We start from the raw sequence: 18,741 nt of genomic DNA, 5'->3' as shown, positions 1-18,741 counted from the left end.
GGGCTGGAATGCAGAAGCCACAGAGACTGAGGACATCTGGCAAGTGAAAAGGAATGCATAATGGGGCAGGGCGGCAGCAGTGCCAGACCCAGTGCCTAGGGAGAGGCTGGGCAAAATGAACTATCACTCAGAACAGTCACACAAACACCACAAATGACAGGGAAAAGAGGAGAAAGACTCAGGGCATGAGGGAAAAACTGCAGATCAATGTCTGGGGGTGGGAAGGAAAGAAGGAGCCTTTGTGACCAAAAGAAAGTAAACAAGTCCCTGGACTAACTCCAGGGACAGAAGGCTCTATCCCTGGAAAGCGGAGTAATACTGCAGGAAAAAAAGGCTGACTCTCAGAATAAAGGATTAAGTGAATCCAGGACCAAATTTCAAAGCTTTACTAGGAGTACAACAGATGAGGGGAAAGACAGAATGATTTTATTTGTGGAGGACGAACCCTTTTTAAGGTAATGTCTCATATCACAACAGGTTTTATAAGGATTAGAACTACAGAAAATTATTTCACCTCACTATTTTCACTGTAAAAATAAATAAACTGTGTACTTTGTACTTACTGCATATAGGTTGTTTGAAGTTTTTTTGTTTGGGTTTATTTTTTGGTAAAAAGGTATGCCCCCAAAATTATACAAATGAAGGCCTCATATTTTGTTGGGCACAAATGTCCATCTGAAATACAGATCTGAGGTGAAGTTAAGTCTTTTTGAAGTTTAACATTTATAGTCAAGACTCCAAATCAGTAACTGAAAATGCTACCCAAAATGCAAAACCTTCACAAATTAGAAATTTGTGTTATTTATAAAATGGAGGTACAAAGGGAATAAAGCTTACAGAAATAATAAAACAGATGGCACTTTTAAAAATAAATGTTTATTTATTGATGCATTATGTATAAACTGTCCTCTATTTTTAGTGTACTTCATGCTTTCCTGGCCCACCAAGAGTGCTTTTTAAATTCATGTAACCCTAGCAGATATTTGTCTTAATTCATACATAGTTTTTGCCAGTGTAACTCCTAGAACTCCACTGGTTGTACAAAAAAGATCTGTTCCTATCTGTAATCATTACTGAAGGTGAGATCACTAAGACAGGGCTCCTAGTTCCAAGCAGAACCAAACCAAGTCACTGTGTCAAGAGGGGTTCATGTCAATGAGAACCGAGCCACACTCTCCTAGCTCAGGAAGAATAAAAAGAGAATTCTCTTAGTTGGCAGAATCTCCTAGACAACTAGCAGATAATGATGTCAACGTTTAATAAAAAAGGCAAAGGATAAACAGAGGGAGCAGTTGCTGGCGATGGAAGAGTGGCAAGAAGGAAGAGGCGAACCAAATTCCAGGGGTTAACAAGTTTCATCTGGATACAATTCTGAAGTGGTTGTCTGGAGAAAATAAACACAAAGAGGGTTGGAGGCCTAACCCAAAGAAGAAACACAGTGAATAGTAAAAGACAGCCAGAGCTTGACTGTTACTATAAATTCAGTTAAAAAAAATTCGGGGGTTGTGGAAAAGTATCCTAACGTCAAAGTAAGTACTCCAGCATAACGTTTGCTAGGCATTTCTCCATTTTCTCCGGAAACAACAGTGAACTCACCTCTCACAAACCAGAGGCCTAGACTCATTCATAACAGGGCCCAGGGAAGAACATGGCTGACGAGGCGGTGGAGCGATGGGAACAGCAGAGTCCAGAGAGCTTGTCTTGCGATGAAGAGCATCCTGGGCCACAAAGGCAGCTGGGCCTTCCCCGTCTGTGGGGCAGGAGCCGGCCTTGCCGTGGGCGCCCCCTAGCGGCAGCTCAGGACCCACCGCTCCCTGCAGAGGCAACTCGCAGCCACCAAGCTCCACTTCCAGGGTGGGGGAGGCTGGAGGAGATGCTCGAGGCTTCCGTTTGGTAGAAGCGCCAGAAAGCAACTTCAACAAACCCTTTTTTTCTTTCTAGGAAAAAAAAAAGTACATTAATTAGAGACGGACAGTACTGTTGTTATTGTAATTGTGATAGGGTGTTACAGTTTTTACTTTTGGGTTTGATGATTTTTTTTTTTTTTTTAAGATTTTTAAGTATCTCTACACCCAACATTCACAATGCCAAGATCAACAGTAGCATGCTCTACCCACTGAAGCAGTCAGGCGCCCCTGGTTTGATCTTCTGAATTAAAATTTATTTCTGAGGATATCTGGTTATTTGTGATCTAGCTCCCAAATTCTGTATGATACTAACCCAATCTTTTGCCTCTCTTTCTTTTCCCTTCTGCCTGCCTGTTTTTGCTTGTTTTGGATCCTCCAATGTTCATCACTATCTTCTACTGAGGTGGACTAAGCAGACAAAAAGGAAGTAAAAGAAAAACTCACCAAGATACATCTCAGGCTTGGTGAAGGCAGAACTGGACAGTTTAGGACAAAATGGAAATTTGTGATTATCGATTTAATTTCTTAAATGACTATCTTACCTCTAATTCTTACATGCTGAATTAAACATTACAGCATTTTACTCTCCATCCAAATACTTGATTCTACTTTTTTCAGCTTTTTTTTTTTTTTAAAGATTTTATTTATTCATTTGTCAGAGAGAGAGAGAAAGCATGCACAAGGAAGGGGAGTGGCAGGCAGAGGGAGAAGCAGGGTCCCTGCGAAGTAGGGAGCCCAGTGTGGGGCTGAGCCGAAGGCAGACACTTAACCAACTAAGCCAGCCAGGTGTCCCCACAGACCTGATTCTTATCATTATAGGTAGTGAGGTCTTGATCAGGGTTAAGGACTAAAGCAATTCTCGCGTGTCACCACCTTGAGGAAATTTAGTAAGCCAATAATGACAGAAGTCAAACCATTTCGATTATGCAAGAATCTCTTGGATTAGAAAGCCAAAACACCACAAGATTTTATATAAAGCTTCAGTACATATAATCAAAAGTATATATAATCAAAAACATTTTTATGTCTCTTTGCAAGCAAATGTAGAAAAGAATTTTCCCCCCAGCAATCTTATGCTACAAAAACCATCTCTTGAATCTTTATCTCTTTGACACTTTGGTTCTTTGCTCTGCTAGGAAAACCAGATCTAGAGCTAACTTTTCTTCCTTTCCAAAACCTGCGTCAATGTTCCTTCTGATAACGAAACATAGAAAATAATCATTTTACATCATTTTACTAAGGTGTCAATGACATGATAAAGACCTCTAAATGGAAACATTGCTTGAAAATAAAACATTTCATAAAAAATTCATTAGAAAACTCTATAGGCAAACTCAAACTGGAACCATTAAGGTCCACTAAAAGGGAAGTAGAATTCTGAGGTGCCTACCAAAAGACAGAACACTGAGGAGTTTTTCTTGAGATTATTAGTTCATACTCAGTAAAAATCCCTTGGGGAAAAGGGTCTGAAGCCATAATAACACAGTTCCATTAGAGACAGAATGGCAGAAAAAAAGAACAAACTAAAGTGATGATTTAACCAGATGATGAAAAAGCATTCCAGGGAAAATGCATCCCAGGAAACTGCAGGCTCCATTTACCAAATACTGTTCACAGTACAAACTAACCCTTGGGTTAGAAACAGTAGACAGGGAAGCATGGTGAGGAGCATTGAATTCATTTCTGTATAGCTCAACTCAGGCTGCAGATGAGCAGAACCAATCATCTGATCCCAATTCCCCTTCTCCTCATCCCAGCCTGAGGAAGATTCTTCCACATTTTTCTTCAGGGCCTGGCCTTAACTCACTATTCTGGCTTTTGCTTCATTCCTGTAACTTCTCATTTTCCAAGGGGCTATCAATACATTCCACTAAATAACACTACACACTTGGACTACCTGCCTGAGTGCCTGTATTTCATCCACCCGGTGCCTAGTGCAGAGCTGTACCTTCTGAGGCTGAGAGGCCAAGACTGATAGAGGAGACGGCTAGGAGGAAGGGAAAAGACTGAGCTAGTCCCAGAGCTAAAGGAGTAAGAGAGGACATTTTGCAATTCCTAAATCCCGTGGAGATAAAGATTTCCTTTTATACAGTGGCCAATGAAGTGAGCTGACCAAACATCTGCCAGCCAAAGCTGCTGCCACTTCCTTAAGGGAGCCTGAGGTCTGGAGGGCCAACAAATGAGCTGAGAAAGAATAATGTCTACACTTCTAAGGGCGGCAGTCAACCACAACTTCCAGCTCTTCCTGCCATGATGTAAGAAAGAACACTCTAATCCCTGGACCCCGACAGATCCACTGAGAACATCAAGTCCAGTGATAAATTACAATCTCAGCAAGCCATGGCTACAGATGTTTCTTAAAAGCTCAATTCTGGGCACTCAGAAAAATTCAGTTAACTGAATGGCACTCAGGGAACAGTCTCTAAAATGATTAAGAAGAAAGATAACTTGGTTCATCTAAAATGATTAAGCACATTAAATACAGCTTGCTTTAATGACTTCTAAGGGATGTGTTATCATCATCAGCTGATGCCGACTACCCACGAAGCAGAAGGCAGAGGATTAGATGTTGTGGCAGGGTGTGGGGGTATGAGATGGGTTTGCTAACATGGGAAAGATGCTGTCCTAGTTCCACTGAACTGTGCATTTGATATCATATTCTGATGTTTTCTACACTAGCAGAACACTGTGCCACTGGAGAGAGGATTTTGCAAACAAACAGTTATCATCTTTGTTTTTTCAAAATCCAACAGCAGAAATGAAAACTATAGATGAATTAATAGAGACTACACTTCAGCAAAGCAATTTCTTAAATGTAGTTTTAGCATGAATGAAGAAGGGGCATTATCTTTTATTTTTTATTTTTTTAAAGATTTTATTTATTTGACAGACGGAGATCACAAATGGGCAGAGAGGCAGGCAGAGAGAGAGGGGGAAGCAGGCTGCCTGCTGAGCAGAGAGCTGGATGCAGGACTCCATCTCAGGACCCTGAGATCATGACCTGAGCCAAAGGCAGAGGCTTAACCCACTGAAACACCCAGGCGCCCAGGACATTATCTTTTAACAGGAACCTTAACAGTTCTCCTGTTGGTTTTCTAAGAAATTATTCCTAGATGGAATAATGTTTTTATACTCATGATTTTCTCTCCAGAAGATCTGATGATTTAAAACCACACCTCATATATAAAAAGAATAATCGGGGTCAGAAAATAATTACCAGATGATAAGAGTGTAATTTTTATATATAAAAATAATTTCTGAACATCACTTAAATAATTTTGAATAATCATATCACAGATGAGTACGATATGGGAAACCTTAAGTTCTCCTTCCCAAGCAAAAATAAATTTCATTTGAGCAATTCATAAAGTTAACCACATTCTACCCACTGAGTCTTCTTTATTCCTCTCTTTGCCCTCCGATGTACAAAGAAAGTAGTAAGAGACAGTCTTCCAGGCCACTGTCATCAAAAATCTACACAGTCATATTTCCCAAAATCAGTCATTATAAAAGATCTCAAAAGCTTAATTCATATGATTGTCTAATAATAATCACTCATTCCTTGAACAAATATTTACTAAGTGCTGAATATGAACCAACAAAGTGTTAGGCTCTGAGACTACAACAGTGAACAAGACAACAAGGAGTTCACATTCTCTAGCACACATAAACACTGCTGTAAAACAGGCACTCTGCAGAAAAATAAAGCAGGGTAGGGGGAGAGTGATTGACCAGGGAGTGTGGTCTGAGATGGGAGGCTCAGAAAAGGCTTTTTTAAAGAAGTGCAGGGAACGAGGGAAAGGCCATGTGAAACACCAATAGGTTCAAGAATCTTGTTAAATACTTTTATAAGGATTTCCATATTTTTTCCTAACACCCAGCTGATGCGACAGGAACCAGTATTATTCTCATTGCCTGCACCTCTCTAAGGTTCCCTAAAATCACACTGCTAGTAAGGGGTGGAAGTGGGACTTGAAGCTAGCCTTTGCTCTTCTGAGAGTTCAGCACAGGCAACATCCCTAGAAGCACATCTACTCCATGGAGTGATAAGAGCAGGTATGTTTGCCTGAGGGATGCACATCATAAAGGTCACTCTGTATGGAATTGTGTGCATATCCACACTATCCATACCCGGATCTCAGCTGTTGGCAGGGGCAGGAATGGGACTCCGATCACTTAACATGGACAGTGGCTTCTCCTTGAGAAAAATGAAGTGGCGAAGCTCACAGACCAACTTGTTTTTGACAACAAAATAAGAACTGGAAGTGCAATCATATAAGCAAAGAAAGTGATCAGTAGGAACTCTGGGATAAGTGTTCAGAACAGAAGAAAATGGCTATTTTTAAAAACTTTATTCTTAAGTAATCTCTTATACCAACTTAGAACCCTGGGATCAAGAGTCAATGCTCTACTTACTGAACTAACCAGGCACCCCAAAAATGGTTATTTAAAAACTAGATGAACCCTCTGCTTAAGAAAACCAAGAATTAAGAGCAAAGGTTCTCAAAGAGCAGATTGTTTGAAGAAGATCTATGGCTCCTACAGGGTGGGAGTCACTAGGATTTTGGGGGTGGGACTTTGAGGCACTAAATGTTGATCTTTTGTGGGCCACTTGTAGAAATGTTATCTTTTAGAAACAAATCTAGGATATGGCAGAGGGCATGAGAACCAACACCTACTGGTGACTATTATGGGAATAAATGACAATGTCAGAGAAGAATTACACTATGAAGGTAGGGGAAGGAAATGGAAGCAGGTGAAGTAAAGTGGGGCCTCAGAGATGGTTTCTCTTCTTTCTCTATGCGAGGGTTCAAACTGTTAAATTAATTATACCATTAGAGATTTGATTAGAGGCTATTAAGACTGAGGTGATTTTAATGTCCTAGCAGCTTCCGTTAGCAAAACCAAAACCTAAACTTGTAAACACTTCCAGGTTAAGAAATCAAAACCTAAGGATAACCAATCACAAACAGCCACCTGGGCTTTCCCAAATAAGGCAGCCACTTAAACTCTAGCCAATCAAATAATGTCTCTGTTCTGCTTTAATGTGTCCTCTACAAAATTCTTGCCCCTGCCTCCTGTTGGTAGAGTGCTCCTAAGCACTCCAGTTTGGCACTGCCTGATTTGAATACGTTTTACTCAAACTCTTGGAATTTTTAATATGTATCAATTTGTCTTCTAATGAAACTTAGAAAATATAAGAACAGTCAATTACATAATTGGTGTGGGGAAAAAAGATTTTATTTTCTGGATAAAAAAAAAAAGCATAACATACCAAAAATATTTACTGTATTTTGGTATATGAGGGGAAAAAAGTATATATACACTATAGTATTAATGGCTGTCTTTGAAATCTTGGATCATATTTAGGTTTTCAATTTGAATATTTAGATTTTTCTCTCACTTCTAAATAAATATGTATATTTAAAAATTTTTATAATAAGAAAACACAATAAAACACAGGCACACACACAGGAGTATCTCATAAGGATTTGGAAATTCATCTGGAGACTAGCTGATTAAATAATGAGGGCTTCAAACTGAATATGCAGTTAGAAAAATGTCCAGATAGAGCTGTTAAACTGATAACTGTAGAAGATATGAGGGATCCCATAGAAAGAAGAATAACAATGGCAGAAACGTCCAGGATTTCAAATAAGAAATAACAGATAATGTTTGGAAATATCTTGTAGAGTTTCAGATGCTTATTTATCAAACCACAGAACCAAACCACAGAACGCAGTTACCAGACAAATTAGCTACAGGACAAAACCACTTTTTTTTTTTTTTTTTTTTAAATCAAGGACAAAAACACATTTGAGGTAGAACTTCCAAATAAAATATTGTTCAAAAGGAATAGCTTAGTTAGGCAAGGAGCCACAGTAGTCCTGTGTGCACATCAAAAAGTTATAGATCTCCATGGAATACCAGTGGTAGCTCACCGCAGACAATTTATGTAGAGAGAAAAGGACAGGGCAATTGACAAGCTATCATTTGGGAGACACACCACACACTTCTAAAGAATTTAAGTAAATGGATGATGCTGATCACAAAATGATGAAATCAGATAGAGATAACAAGGGGCTGTCAAATACCTAGATACCTGCTGGAAGTCTCAACTAAAACTAGGTCTTTATACAATTAGAATCTCTGATGTACTTTTTCCTTGAATTGTTAATCATTTAATCTCACTTTGGATCTAATTCTGATCAGCTGGGGGAATGGTGGGGACCAGCAGGGGGTGGAAAGGCTCGGTCCGTGAAGCAGAAATATTGAAAACTTCGAAGTAAGCACCCAAAGAGAAGTTGGCTATAGTCAGATTTGAACTCTGAAGTTTAAAAGAACTGATTTTAAAAGTCAAAGAAAATATATGCATGACCTGAAACTCAAAAGAAAAGAGACTTCAAGAGGAATGGGAAGGCTCTCCAGAATGAAATTCTAACCATACAGCTGCAAATTATCTGCAGATGAAAATGAGGAGGCATCTAAAGGCACTAATGTGATCCCCCAGAGAGCGGCCTAATGGGCTCAAATTTTTAAAGGACTCGGCACAAAAAGATCAAGGGTCCATAAGAAAGAACATACTGTGGCCCATAACAGCTTAAACTTGAAATAAAGGGGTGGGGGGACAGCCTTAAAGTAATGTTTAAAACAAGAACAGGAAAGATACAGACCTGCTGTTTGAGATGGATGGTGGTTCTCAGAACACAGAAAGAAAGAGGAGGATAATTTTCAGACTAGAAAGAAAGAACAAACCTTGATAAGAGGGAAATGGGTGAAGAGATTGGGATTTAGAGATCCAATAATTCCTTGCCAGGATGAATTCACCCCAGCAGAGAGAGAAAATTAAGGGCTAAAATGCAACAAAATAATCTTTGACTAATCCTGGTAAACCTGAAATCAGGTCAACTCAGCAGGGCAAGAAGGGAATGTGTAATCCTAACTTTCAAAAAGTAGACAATATCGCACTTTGCGGACTGTCTGGAAAATTCTGGAACAGTGTATTAAATGAAGTCTCCCTGGTAGATCCAGAACACTCAATGAGGCATAGGAGATTTAGGAAGGAAAATTTGTAACCTGTGACAAAAGTAGAGTTGACAAAAACTTCAGGAATATAGCCTTAAAAAAGAAGATAACTCTGAAATAAGTCAAGGTATCATATAGAAAGATCAACAATTTTATGTAGCCCCTCAAAATAAAGAAAATGGCATGGGGTACTCTGGAGCTAGGGCACTGATGGTCAATGAGGGTGTCCAAACACAGGCCAGTGGCTATCTGCCAAGGATGGGGACTCAACAGGATAACCTGTTAGGTCCTGTATTAGTTGCTGCTATAACAAATTACCACAAATTTTGTGGTAAAAATCATGTCCTAGGGGCGCCTGGATGGCTCAGTGGGTTAAAAGCTGCTGCCTTCAGCTCGGGTCATGATCTCAGGGTCCTGGGATAGAGTCCGGCATCGGGCTCTCTGCTCAGCAGGGAGCCTGCTTCCTCCTCTCTCTCTCTCTGCCTGCCTCTCTGCCTATGTGTGATCTTTCTCTGCCAAATAAATAAACAAAATCTTAAAAAAAAAAATTATGTCCTAAAATTAGGACAGCTGGGCTACATCCCTTACAGAAGCCCTAGGGAAGAATTTGTTTCTTTGTCTTTTCCAGATGCTAGAAGCAGCTGCTTGCATTTCCTGGCTTGTGGCTCCTTCCTTGAATCACTCTGATCTCTGCTTCTGACGTCACATCTCCTGTGGACCCATCCTCCTACCTCCCTTTCAGGAAGATCCATGTGATTATATGAGGCCCACACAGATAATGTAAAACTATCCCTTCATCTCAAGACCTTTATAAAATACCTTTTGCCATGGAAGGAAACCTATTCTCCTTTCAGGGCTCAGGAATGGAGACATCTTTGGAGAGCCATTATTCTCCTGGCACAGGTCCCTTTCAAGCCTGTGATTCAATGAATTCTTTCCTGGGAGGGAAGGAACTGCAGAGTCCCTGTTCTCAATGACTCACTGTCCTGAAACCTTAAATTCTGAGCTACAAAACAATCTTTACAGATATGGACAAAGATGAACATGTCAGCTTGAGTACAAGTTTAATGTAGTTAATTATAAACACTGAACAGATACCAATCTTTTTTTAAAAATGCTAAGGTTAACCCAACAATTAAATATTAACTTTTTAGTAGGCTGTAAAGTTTATTTCCTTATAAACCCCTATTTACAGGCTTATGTAACCATTTAAATAGAGTGACATACATTACCACTGAACCAGGTGGCTATGAGTTTATGACTACCCTAGAGCTTCCCAGAATTGGACTAGAACATTAGGAGAGAATGCACAAAATACTGAGGAAAATACAGGATTTTCCTCAGGCTGCTACTTCATTTGACTGTAATACAATTACCCAGACTTTACTGTCACTCTTCAATTTCTGTTCACAATTATTCACCATCAATTTCCCTTGCCTCCAACCACCTATCTTCAAACCCAACCATAGGTTAGTCTTTCAAACACAGTTTTCCACTAATTTTTTCTTGGAAATTCAGCCCCAAATGAGAGATTTTTTTAAAAAGATCTATGAATTTAGAAAATAATTTTTCACCCATATTTCAAGTCAAGAGGAAAACTATCCATGCTGATTATAATCAATACACTGTAGAAAAAACAAACCCACAATCAACACTTTTGATCAACAATTTCAACCCTTTTGTATATTAAAATTTTTTTATAGAACTGGCTGAATAGGAAGAATTAAGGACAGCACAATGATGAAAGAATGAGTAACTAAAGAGTAAAGGAAATTCATCCATGAGATGTAAGCTGCATGAGAAGTGACTAAGCCTTATTTACTGTGGTCTCCTAAACGTACAATACAAGGCCTGGCAAGTAGTGGGTGTTTCAGTGCAGAGAATCATGAATCGAGCACCTGGCATGGTGACTCACACATGGTAAGCACTTGAAGGTCTGCTCAACAATGAGTCCTTTCATTAGTTAGAAAGGATGGGACACAACATAAGCAGAGGAATAGGACATTGATCTTACTTTATTATCCTTGTCTGGCTTTGTTGCTGAACTGTTCCCACAGGCCAATGAAGCACTGTCAGGAGAGGTGGGGAGTCCAGGAAGAATGGTCACCGCCCGGCCAACAGGCTCACTCTCCAGAGAGGCAGTGGTGATGTTTGCAGAGGTCAGTGAAGCAGCCGCAGCACATGCCAGGGGGGCACTGACTCGACCCATGTTTATAGCAGCCATGTGGGTGGCAGGGCCTCCCATTGGAGATGGAAGTTGTGGGGAGGCCAAAGGATGATGGGGCAGGCCCACAGATGCAGCACCCAGGCAGGCGGTGTTCTGTACTTGGATGGGTGTCACTGCTGCTGTAGGGCGTTCTTGGTTATGTGCTGCAACTAGTAGATGACAGGAGAGAAAACAGCAAAATTGGACTTTCTAACAAATGCTACTCTGCCCAAAACATGAGTCACTTCACTACATCAGACCATAATGAAAGGCTACATTGCATTTTTACAATAAATAATGGATGTATGCTAAAAGCACTTAATTTTAGCTGGGTTCCTAGACACTGTATTTCCTTCCAGATTAGTTCTTTAGTCTGTAGAGAGCTTGGAAACTCAGCTATGACCCCAGGCTGTTCAGTTAGAGAGGTCTTTCTGCAGATTTATGGACACAATCTGTCTTTGATGGTACTCTAGAGTGTCAGATTAGGTTGGCCCCCAGGACTTTTCAAAATGATTCTCCTTTCAATCAATCAATCAATCAATATAATATTTCCCTTTTCTTATCAACCATTTTTCCATCTTTTGGTTTTTATGATAGAATTGACAAATTTACCTCACCACTGTTACCCAAGACTCTTGGGTAGGTTTTCAATGCTATAGAAAGAAGAAAGTTATTTAAGATCCCACTGGGTCTAAAACAGACTTGAGATTAAGTTCATCAGAAATAATCAGCACACTGGCTAGCTAAATACAATGTTGTCACATGGCTAATGGCACTGAGACCTGAGCTCCTATGGTCTTGACTGCAGAAGTCTTATTTTCAAGTCCTACTGACATTCTTAGGATCAGCCTAATTTCTTTCAGACTTTCAATCTGTAGATCAGGCTTGATGTGTGGGGCAGGCTTAGCCGAAATAAGCAGATGTGGAGTACCACTGACTAGACTGTGCCTGCCTTATTTCCTAATGTTCTTCATTACTGTACCATGACATCTGCAGAAGAGCTGGTATTAGGCAAGCAAACCTTTTCCTGGTATTTTCTGGTCTCCTCCTTACCTGTCCTCACAGCACTGCGGGCCTGGTTGACTGTCATCTGCCCAGTCATGTGCAAAAAGACTTTAGCCTGAGGACTTGTCTGGATGTGAGCTGCTGACACCACGGCTGTGGGGACAACACTGGGACTCCCGGCCATACCATTTCCCTGGAGCTTCTGGGTAGGCCCTCCTGCAGTGGAAGGACTGACTATAGTCACCCCTCGACTTGTCTGACCAGCAGTAGACATAGGGACTTTAGCTTGGGAAGCATTTGTCACGGTCCTGTCAAGACAGAAACAAACAGAAAGCCCAATCCATCAGCAAAACGGAGGAGAGAACAATTAAAGGCAAGAAAAATGACTCTGGGCTTTAATAGAACATTTTAAAGAATGAATGAAATTATTTTTACCAAATATAAGAATCACAAATTCAAAGTAAAGATGGCCCTGAAGGAGAGGAAGGTCTGGAAATATACTGTGAGTCACAGAAAATTACATGTCATATTCCGCTCAAGAATATGCGTTTACCAGGTTCAGCTTTCCATATCAAGGCTCAACACCTCCACTCCCTTGAAGGCCCTGGATTCTTCTGCCTCAGCCATCAAAGAAGTTGATCTGTTTGTTACTGCTGCTAGTAATGTTAGCAGTTTCACTCCTTTCTCATAGCTCTGCTCATATTTTTTTTTGCCCTTCTCCCTACTTGCCTCCAGTTTGGCATCACACAAGGGCCTGTGTGCATGCATGCATGTGCAAATACACATATGCACACACTCTTGGAATATTCTCTCTAGCTTCTCTTGACCTATCTAATTCTCATGTATGGTATAAGGTCCAGCAAAAACCTCTTGCTTTCAAGAAGCCTTGCCTAAGGCTTAGAGCTTAAGACCTTATGAGTCTATTGTTTCATGTGAATTTCTTCCTTCTATGGTCCCTTGATGACAAAATGTGTTATTTTTACCATGTAAATTCTTTATTAAATACTCCTGATTCAGTAAAAGTTCCTTGAAAGCAGGACCCCCATGAAATGGTTCTTTTACATTCTTCCAGTTACAGGGAAATAGACAGCTCTAAAACATTTATAGGTTGAATTAAATTAAATTAGGTTCAATGTAGTTTTATGTCATGTATTTTTTTTAATATTCTAAATTCACAAAAACAATTCTATATATAGTAACTTTCTACTACATAGAATACTTCATTAACTCAAACATCCTTATTATTTACTATGATAAATAACAGAGAATTTATAGTAAGAAAGCATCTTTCCAGAAACTTTTAATAATTTGTTTTTAAGGTTATGAAAATGCTTTCCTTCATTGACTTAGTCTTTGTTGTGGTTTGGTTTGTTTTATTTCCCTCAGTTGTTGTGCTGGTTTTTGTTTGTTTGTTTTTTTTTCTCACTAGGGAAGGTCTATCTGCCATTTTCTGGATCCTGAATATAGATTTTAACATATACAGAAAAGAAGGTTTATATTGACTAAAAATCTGCAAGTCAAATTGAAGCTAACATTCTGTCACCATCTGCAACAATAGTGATTTTCATTTGATTAGGCTGCTGGCCAACCTATAAATCAAGGCCAACAGCTGACAAACATGTCAGTTCATTAAGCCATTTATTTAAAATCAGGGTTTTGAGGAAAGATTTAACACAGCTAAACCTGGACCATTTATTAAAAGCTCAGTAGCTAAAACTGGGGCTCCTGCAATGCCATTATAGGTCTTTCCATTCAGTTTCCAAGGCTACTTTCCTCAGTGACAAGAAGGTGGACTATCTTTAAATAAATTTGGGGTAGGGAGGAAGGAAAGAAAATCTTGTATACTTAAAGCTCCTATTATCCTGTAACATGGTTTTTCAACCTCAGGGACATTTTGGGTCAGTCAATTCCTTTGGTAGGAGGCCGTGCTGTGTACTGTAGGACATTTAGCAGCATCCTTGGCTTCTATACACCATATGCCAACAAAAACACAATCAAAATTGTGTTTAGACATTGTCAGATTCCCTTGAGGAGGAAAATCACTTTAACTGAAGGATCAAGGTCATATTTAAGGAATTTTATTTCTGATTGTTTCATAGAAATTAATTGCCAAAATTGCAAGGAAATCACCAAGTTACTGGAATAAATACAGAGCCAAACACCTAGGTTTAAGCACCTCACGGTGCGATCTCAGACAAGTCATTTAATCTCTCAGTGCCTCCGTTTTCTCACCTGTTAAGTGGGGATAATAATAGCAACTATGCTAACAAATTGCTTAAGGACTCAAGAGTTACTATGTGTCATATGCATTTTGAAATCTGCCTGCTTGGCATATAGTAAATGTTATGTAAACATGTTAAGAACGTAGCCTTTGTTTCTACTAAACATGATATTTTTTAAGCAGAAAAATGTTGAAAATGGTATAGTTGGATCTTCTCACACGTAACTTCAAGCAAGTAACTTAAAACTCAGTACATATATTGATGGAAACCTACAATTTCACTTATACCCATGTAAAAAGTAAGCTAAGAATTTTAGAGTTAGAAGGGATTTTGCAATTATAGATATGAATTTTTAAAATGTTGGCTACATAACAGGCAATTATAGTGTGAACAAAGTTTCTCTGTTTAGAACTTAATAAACCATTTATTCAAAACCATACCTTGTGACTGGTGCCACATAATTGCCAGGGAAAACCCCTATCTTGCTGGTATGCATCGATGTCCCTTTGAACCAGCCGTCCTGGCAACGCTCAAACACTAAAAACATTTCCCCTTTCCTCAGCTCCAGCTCATCCTCTTTCCGGGGAGTGTATGGATATATAGCAACATACCTAGAATAGAAAAGAGTATGTGATTCCAGGCTGAGTAACAGATAAACCCCAGGATGCATAAAAATTCTTCCTTGGTACAAAGTCTTGAATATTCCATACATGTGTAAACAGAAAATAGAATCCTTTAAACCTGTAAGTAGCATTGGTAATCTTCCACTGAAAAAGATTTTGCAGCCTACATTTAAAAGACAGGGGCCTTCCTGATTAAGAACTGCCAACCTGGTTCCCCCAGTGTGAAGGTGACTATCCCACCAAATGGTATTCGTGGGGTGGGAAAGAATTATGCAGCTTCCCAAAGTGCCTAACCTGCTGCTGGGGATTAGGGACCCAATGGGAAACTTGAGCTTTTCAAATGGCACTTGTTAAACGTGGGAAGTAGCCCCAAATGAGGACATATGGCACGAAATCCCACTGGGAGGCACAACATGCTGCCTTCCACACACAAGCTGAACCTAGAGGCTCGGGTTGCACCTGCTTTTGTATGCTCAGCCAGAAAAAATGCTGAATTTGAGAAAGTCAAAAGGAAAAAAAGCCCAGATCATAGAGAGTACAAAACCACCCCACAATGCAAGGTGACTATGCCACCAACATATGGAAACCAGGCAGGCAACACTAATCAACAGTTTTTGTTCTTTTTTTTTTTTTAAACCAGGGCTCTAATGTGTTCCACATATAAAATCACACAATGTAGGAGCACAAAAATCTAGCTGTATTCTGCCATTGGTAAGCACTGAACAAGACAATAAGACTTTTCTGGATACATATTTCTGGGGACTTCCAGCTTTTCACAGGCACACTCCCTCTAGATCTGATCTGTGTGGAATATCTTCCTGTTCCTTGGTGTCTTACTGCAAGGAATGAAATTGGAGACAAAAAGCTCAAAAAGAAATCATACAAAAAGATGGCTCCATGTACATACAGTATTATGAAGACGCAAACACTGTGTTTCCCTAAACTGTAAAAGGCCCTCACTCAGCAGGATGGCTGCCTAGCGAGCTCATGTGTTGGACCCATTTTGTTTCAGCAGTTTCCTAATTATATGCATGACTGGGTGTAAGTTTGCAGAATGCAAACCACTTTGGTGAGCCATAAGCCTGTCACCAGCTCCTATCAGAAAGGTGTTTGTCTACCTTTGCTGATTGGGCTTAGTCTGAAATGAACTTTAAAGCAGTAATAAATGACACCCTCACTTACACACTGGGGCGAGTCTGAGGCCGTAAATGTGCAATCTGGTCAGAGGGTCCCGCTGTGGGCCTCGGTCCCATTCCCGCAGCAGCAGCAGCAGCAACAGTGGTAGCAGCGCCGGGAGGTGTGGAGGCCAGTAAGGGGGGCGGTGGAAGAGGAGGATTCATTGTCTGGTATGAGGAGAGACAGAGAAAGAGAGAGAGTGGGACAGAGAATAATAATGAATGATTTATTTATTTACATCTTTTATGGAAGGTGGGAGGGAATAGGAATCAGGAATCATAGGAAAAGACTTTCATGGAATCCATAGGGAGCAGAACCAGCAGGCTACCTTGTATGAAAGCCTCCTCTTAAAAAAAATCTCATCCCTTGTTCTCCTTTAAGATCTTAGAGCCACAGCAACTTTTTCAGCAAACAGGTAAGTAATGTCACTTGGGAAGAGGGAAAGGGAAAAAATGGAACAAGAGCATGTAATTTTAAGATTAATAGTATTTTTCAGTATAGACTTGGATGCGAACCCCGATGCTTTTCAAGGGGACAGCTACAATGTCACACTGCTTGCTAGGAATTAATCTGTGATTGTTTCTGTAACTTGAAACTTAAACACAACACACAAAAAAATTTAGCTGTACTATATCTCAAACCATTCCTTCAGAAGAAAATTTCCTTTGATGCCTGGTTTCCAAAAAGCCCAAACAATAGCAAGCCACAATCACTGGGCTATTGTTGCTACTTTTGCTTATTCTTTTCTTAACTTTGCCAGCTTTTGAAATTTAGTACTATCAAGGCTGGTAATCTTTAACAAGTACACTAGTGAAAAGCTGCTGGTTCCTTTATGGGCACAGCCTGATGGGGTTCTGCCTACAGAATTCCATGCCTTTTGAAAATCAATGGAGCAATTGTTACTTTCTGATCTATAAACCCAAGATGATTCTTTAGGGTCTGTATACCAAAACTCCTGGGAAAACAGGCACACAAAGACTTGCCTGAAACCCCACCTCACCCTCCCCAAATCTTTGAACCAGTAGATGTAAAAACTGAATCAAAAGAGAAATAAGGAGACTAAAGAATGCACCTAGGAAAGCATAAATGGTTTCTACATATCAGTGTATAAATACGAAAAAACCAATGATCTCTAAACATAGTTCCTAACAGTCATTCTTTTTCTATTTCGTAAAATAAAAATTCATATCTCATCAACATTTGCTTCATCTGCCGTTAATGTACATAGTTCCAGAAACACAATAAACTCAGCAAAAAAAAAAATTTCAGAGTTCTAGACATATGCTGCAACTGTTTCACACATTATATTTAATTTTTTGCTGAAATGACTTTGGAGAAGGATTTTTCCCATACTGAAGCTGAAGGTGTTGTGGAACATTCAGTGCAGAAATAAATGCGTGCAGAGCTCCTTATAGAGCCCTAACCTGGACAAGGCAGAGGTGAGCTCCAAGAGTTAGAACTGCATGAACATGACTCACACTCTCCATATAAAACACAGCAGCCTTAAGACTTGCTACTACTCTGGAACTGCATGCTTAGAATCTTCAAAAACTTTTGACCAAGCATTCACTCCATTCAGGTTCCCAGTGACAAGGAAGAGAAACAAAGATAATCCTGGTCAAACACTCAGCACCAGTGACCTGGGCACTTCACTGGTAATAAAGACATATCCGTAGCTTGTCGGGCAAGATAACACAACACGTCTAGACTGTATCCCAGGTAATACATGGAGACTGTAAAATTACCACTCAAATGATTTTCACTGAAATCTTCCAAAGCCCAGTCTCTGAAGAGCATGCCTTGGGAAGGAGGAAGACACACTCAACAAGGAGCCCAATGAGAAGTGCTCCTAGAAATTACTTAAAATAGTGCCTAGGGCACAGAATCAAAATGCTCTATGCTCTACACTCTGAGTAGAATTCTATTTTCAAGAGAAAAGGAAATTAAAATTGTCTGTTATATCTTAACTTTATTAAAGCAGAGGCTGTACTAAATTAGCCCTATGAAGGAAAAGGCAAAAAATAATCCACGGGCCTGATAACAACACATCGCGTTCTGTCAATAAAATGTACAAAAAAGGTCAGCTTTTAAAGTTAAAAAACACAGTGAGCAAATGTTTCATGTACATCCCTTTCACAAAGAGTAAGTCAGAAGTCACTGGAGATATGGCTTAGAAGAAGATATTCTGAAAGATCCCAAAGGTTGTGCTTGAGAGAAAATGCAGTTCTCTCTCTCCTTTTTGTGGTTGAAACGGTCTTTAAAAAAATTGGGCAGAATTTTTTCCCCCAATGTTGGGTTATATATCTTTGGGGGAACTGTGTGTATGTGTATGCATGTGTATTTGGTATATAAGCACACAAAGACCAAGAGAGAAAGTCTGATTAAAATCAGATTCCTAGATGTTGTTCAGCCCTGTGGGGTTGGTAAAATGATAGGGCTCTGGTGAGTCCAGGGCTGTGACAGACTAGGAAGTACTGTGGGTTGCTTTATAAACAATTTAAACTGAAATAATCTGGTGATGTGGAAGTTCAAAAGGTAATCCACTATGTGCTGTGCTTCAGGCAGTTTGCTATCCT

The 18,741-nt window shown here is 39.8% G+C and overlaps 1 protein-coding gene across 2 annotated transcripts in view; it reads right to left on the bottom strand.

The window, feature by feature from the left end:
• SH3RF1 (SH3 domain containing ring finger 1) overlaps positions 1-18,741 on the bottom strand; it is a 180,796-nt gene that overhangs the window by 9,768 nt on the left and 152,287 nt on the right. For both annotated transcript variants that reach the window (XM_059374174.1, XM_059374183.1), the window contains 5 exons: positions 16,172-16,332; positions 14,807-14,977; positions 12,193-12,452; positions 10,948-11,309; positions 1,597-1,937 (listed from right to left, as the gene is read on the bottom strand). In XM_059374174.1, coding sequence (XP_059230157.1) covers positions 1,597-1,937; positions 10,948-11,309; positions 12,193-12,452; positions 14,807-14,977; positions 16,172-16,332 — 1,295 coding nt within the window. The remainder of the gene's footprint in view (positions 1-1,596; positions 1,938-10,947; positions 11,310-12,192; positions 12,453-14,806; positions 14,978-16,171; positions 16,333-18,741) is intronic.

This window comes from Mustela nigripes, chromosome 1, assembly GCF_022355385.1.
Source record: "Mustela nigripes isolate SB6536 chromosome 1, MUSNIG.SB6536, whole genome shotgun sequence".
NCBI lineage: Eukaryota > Metazoa > Chordata > Mammalia > Carnivora > Mustelidae > Mustela > Mustela nigripes.
This window is presented reverse-complemented; position numbering and strand designations above follow the sequence as displayed.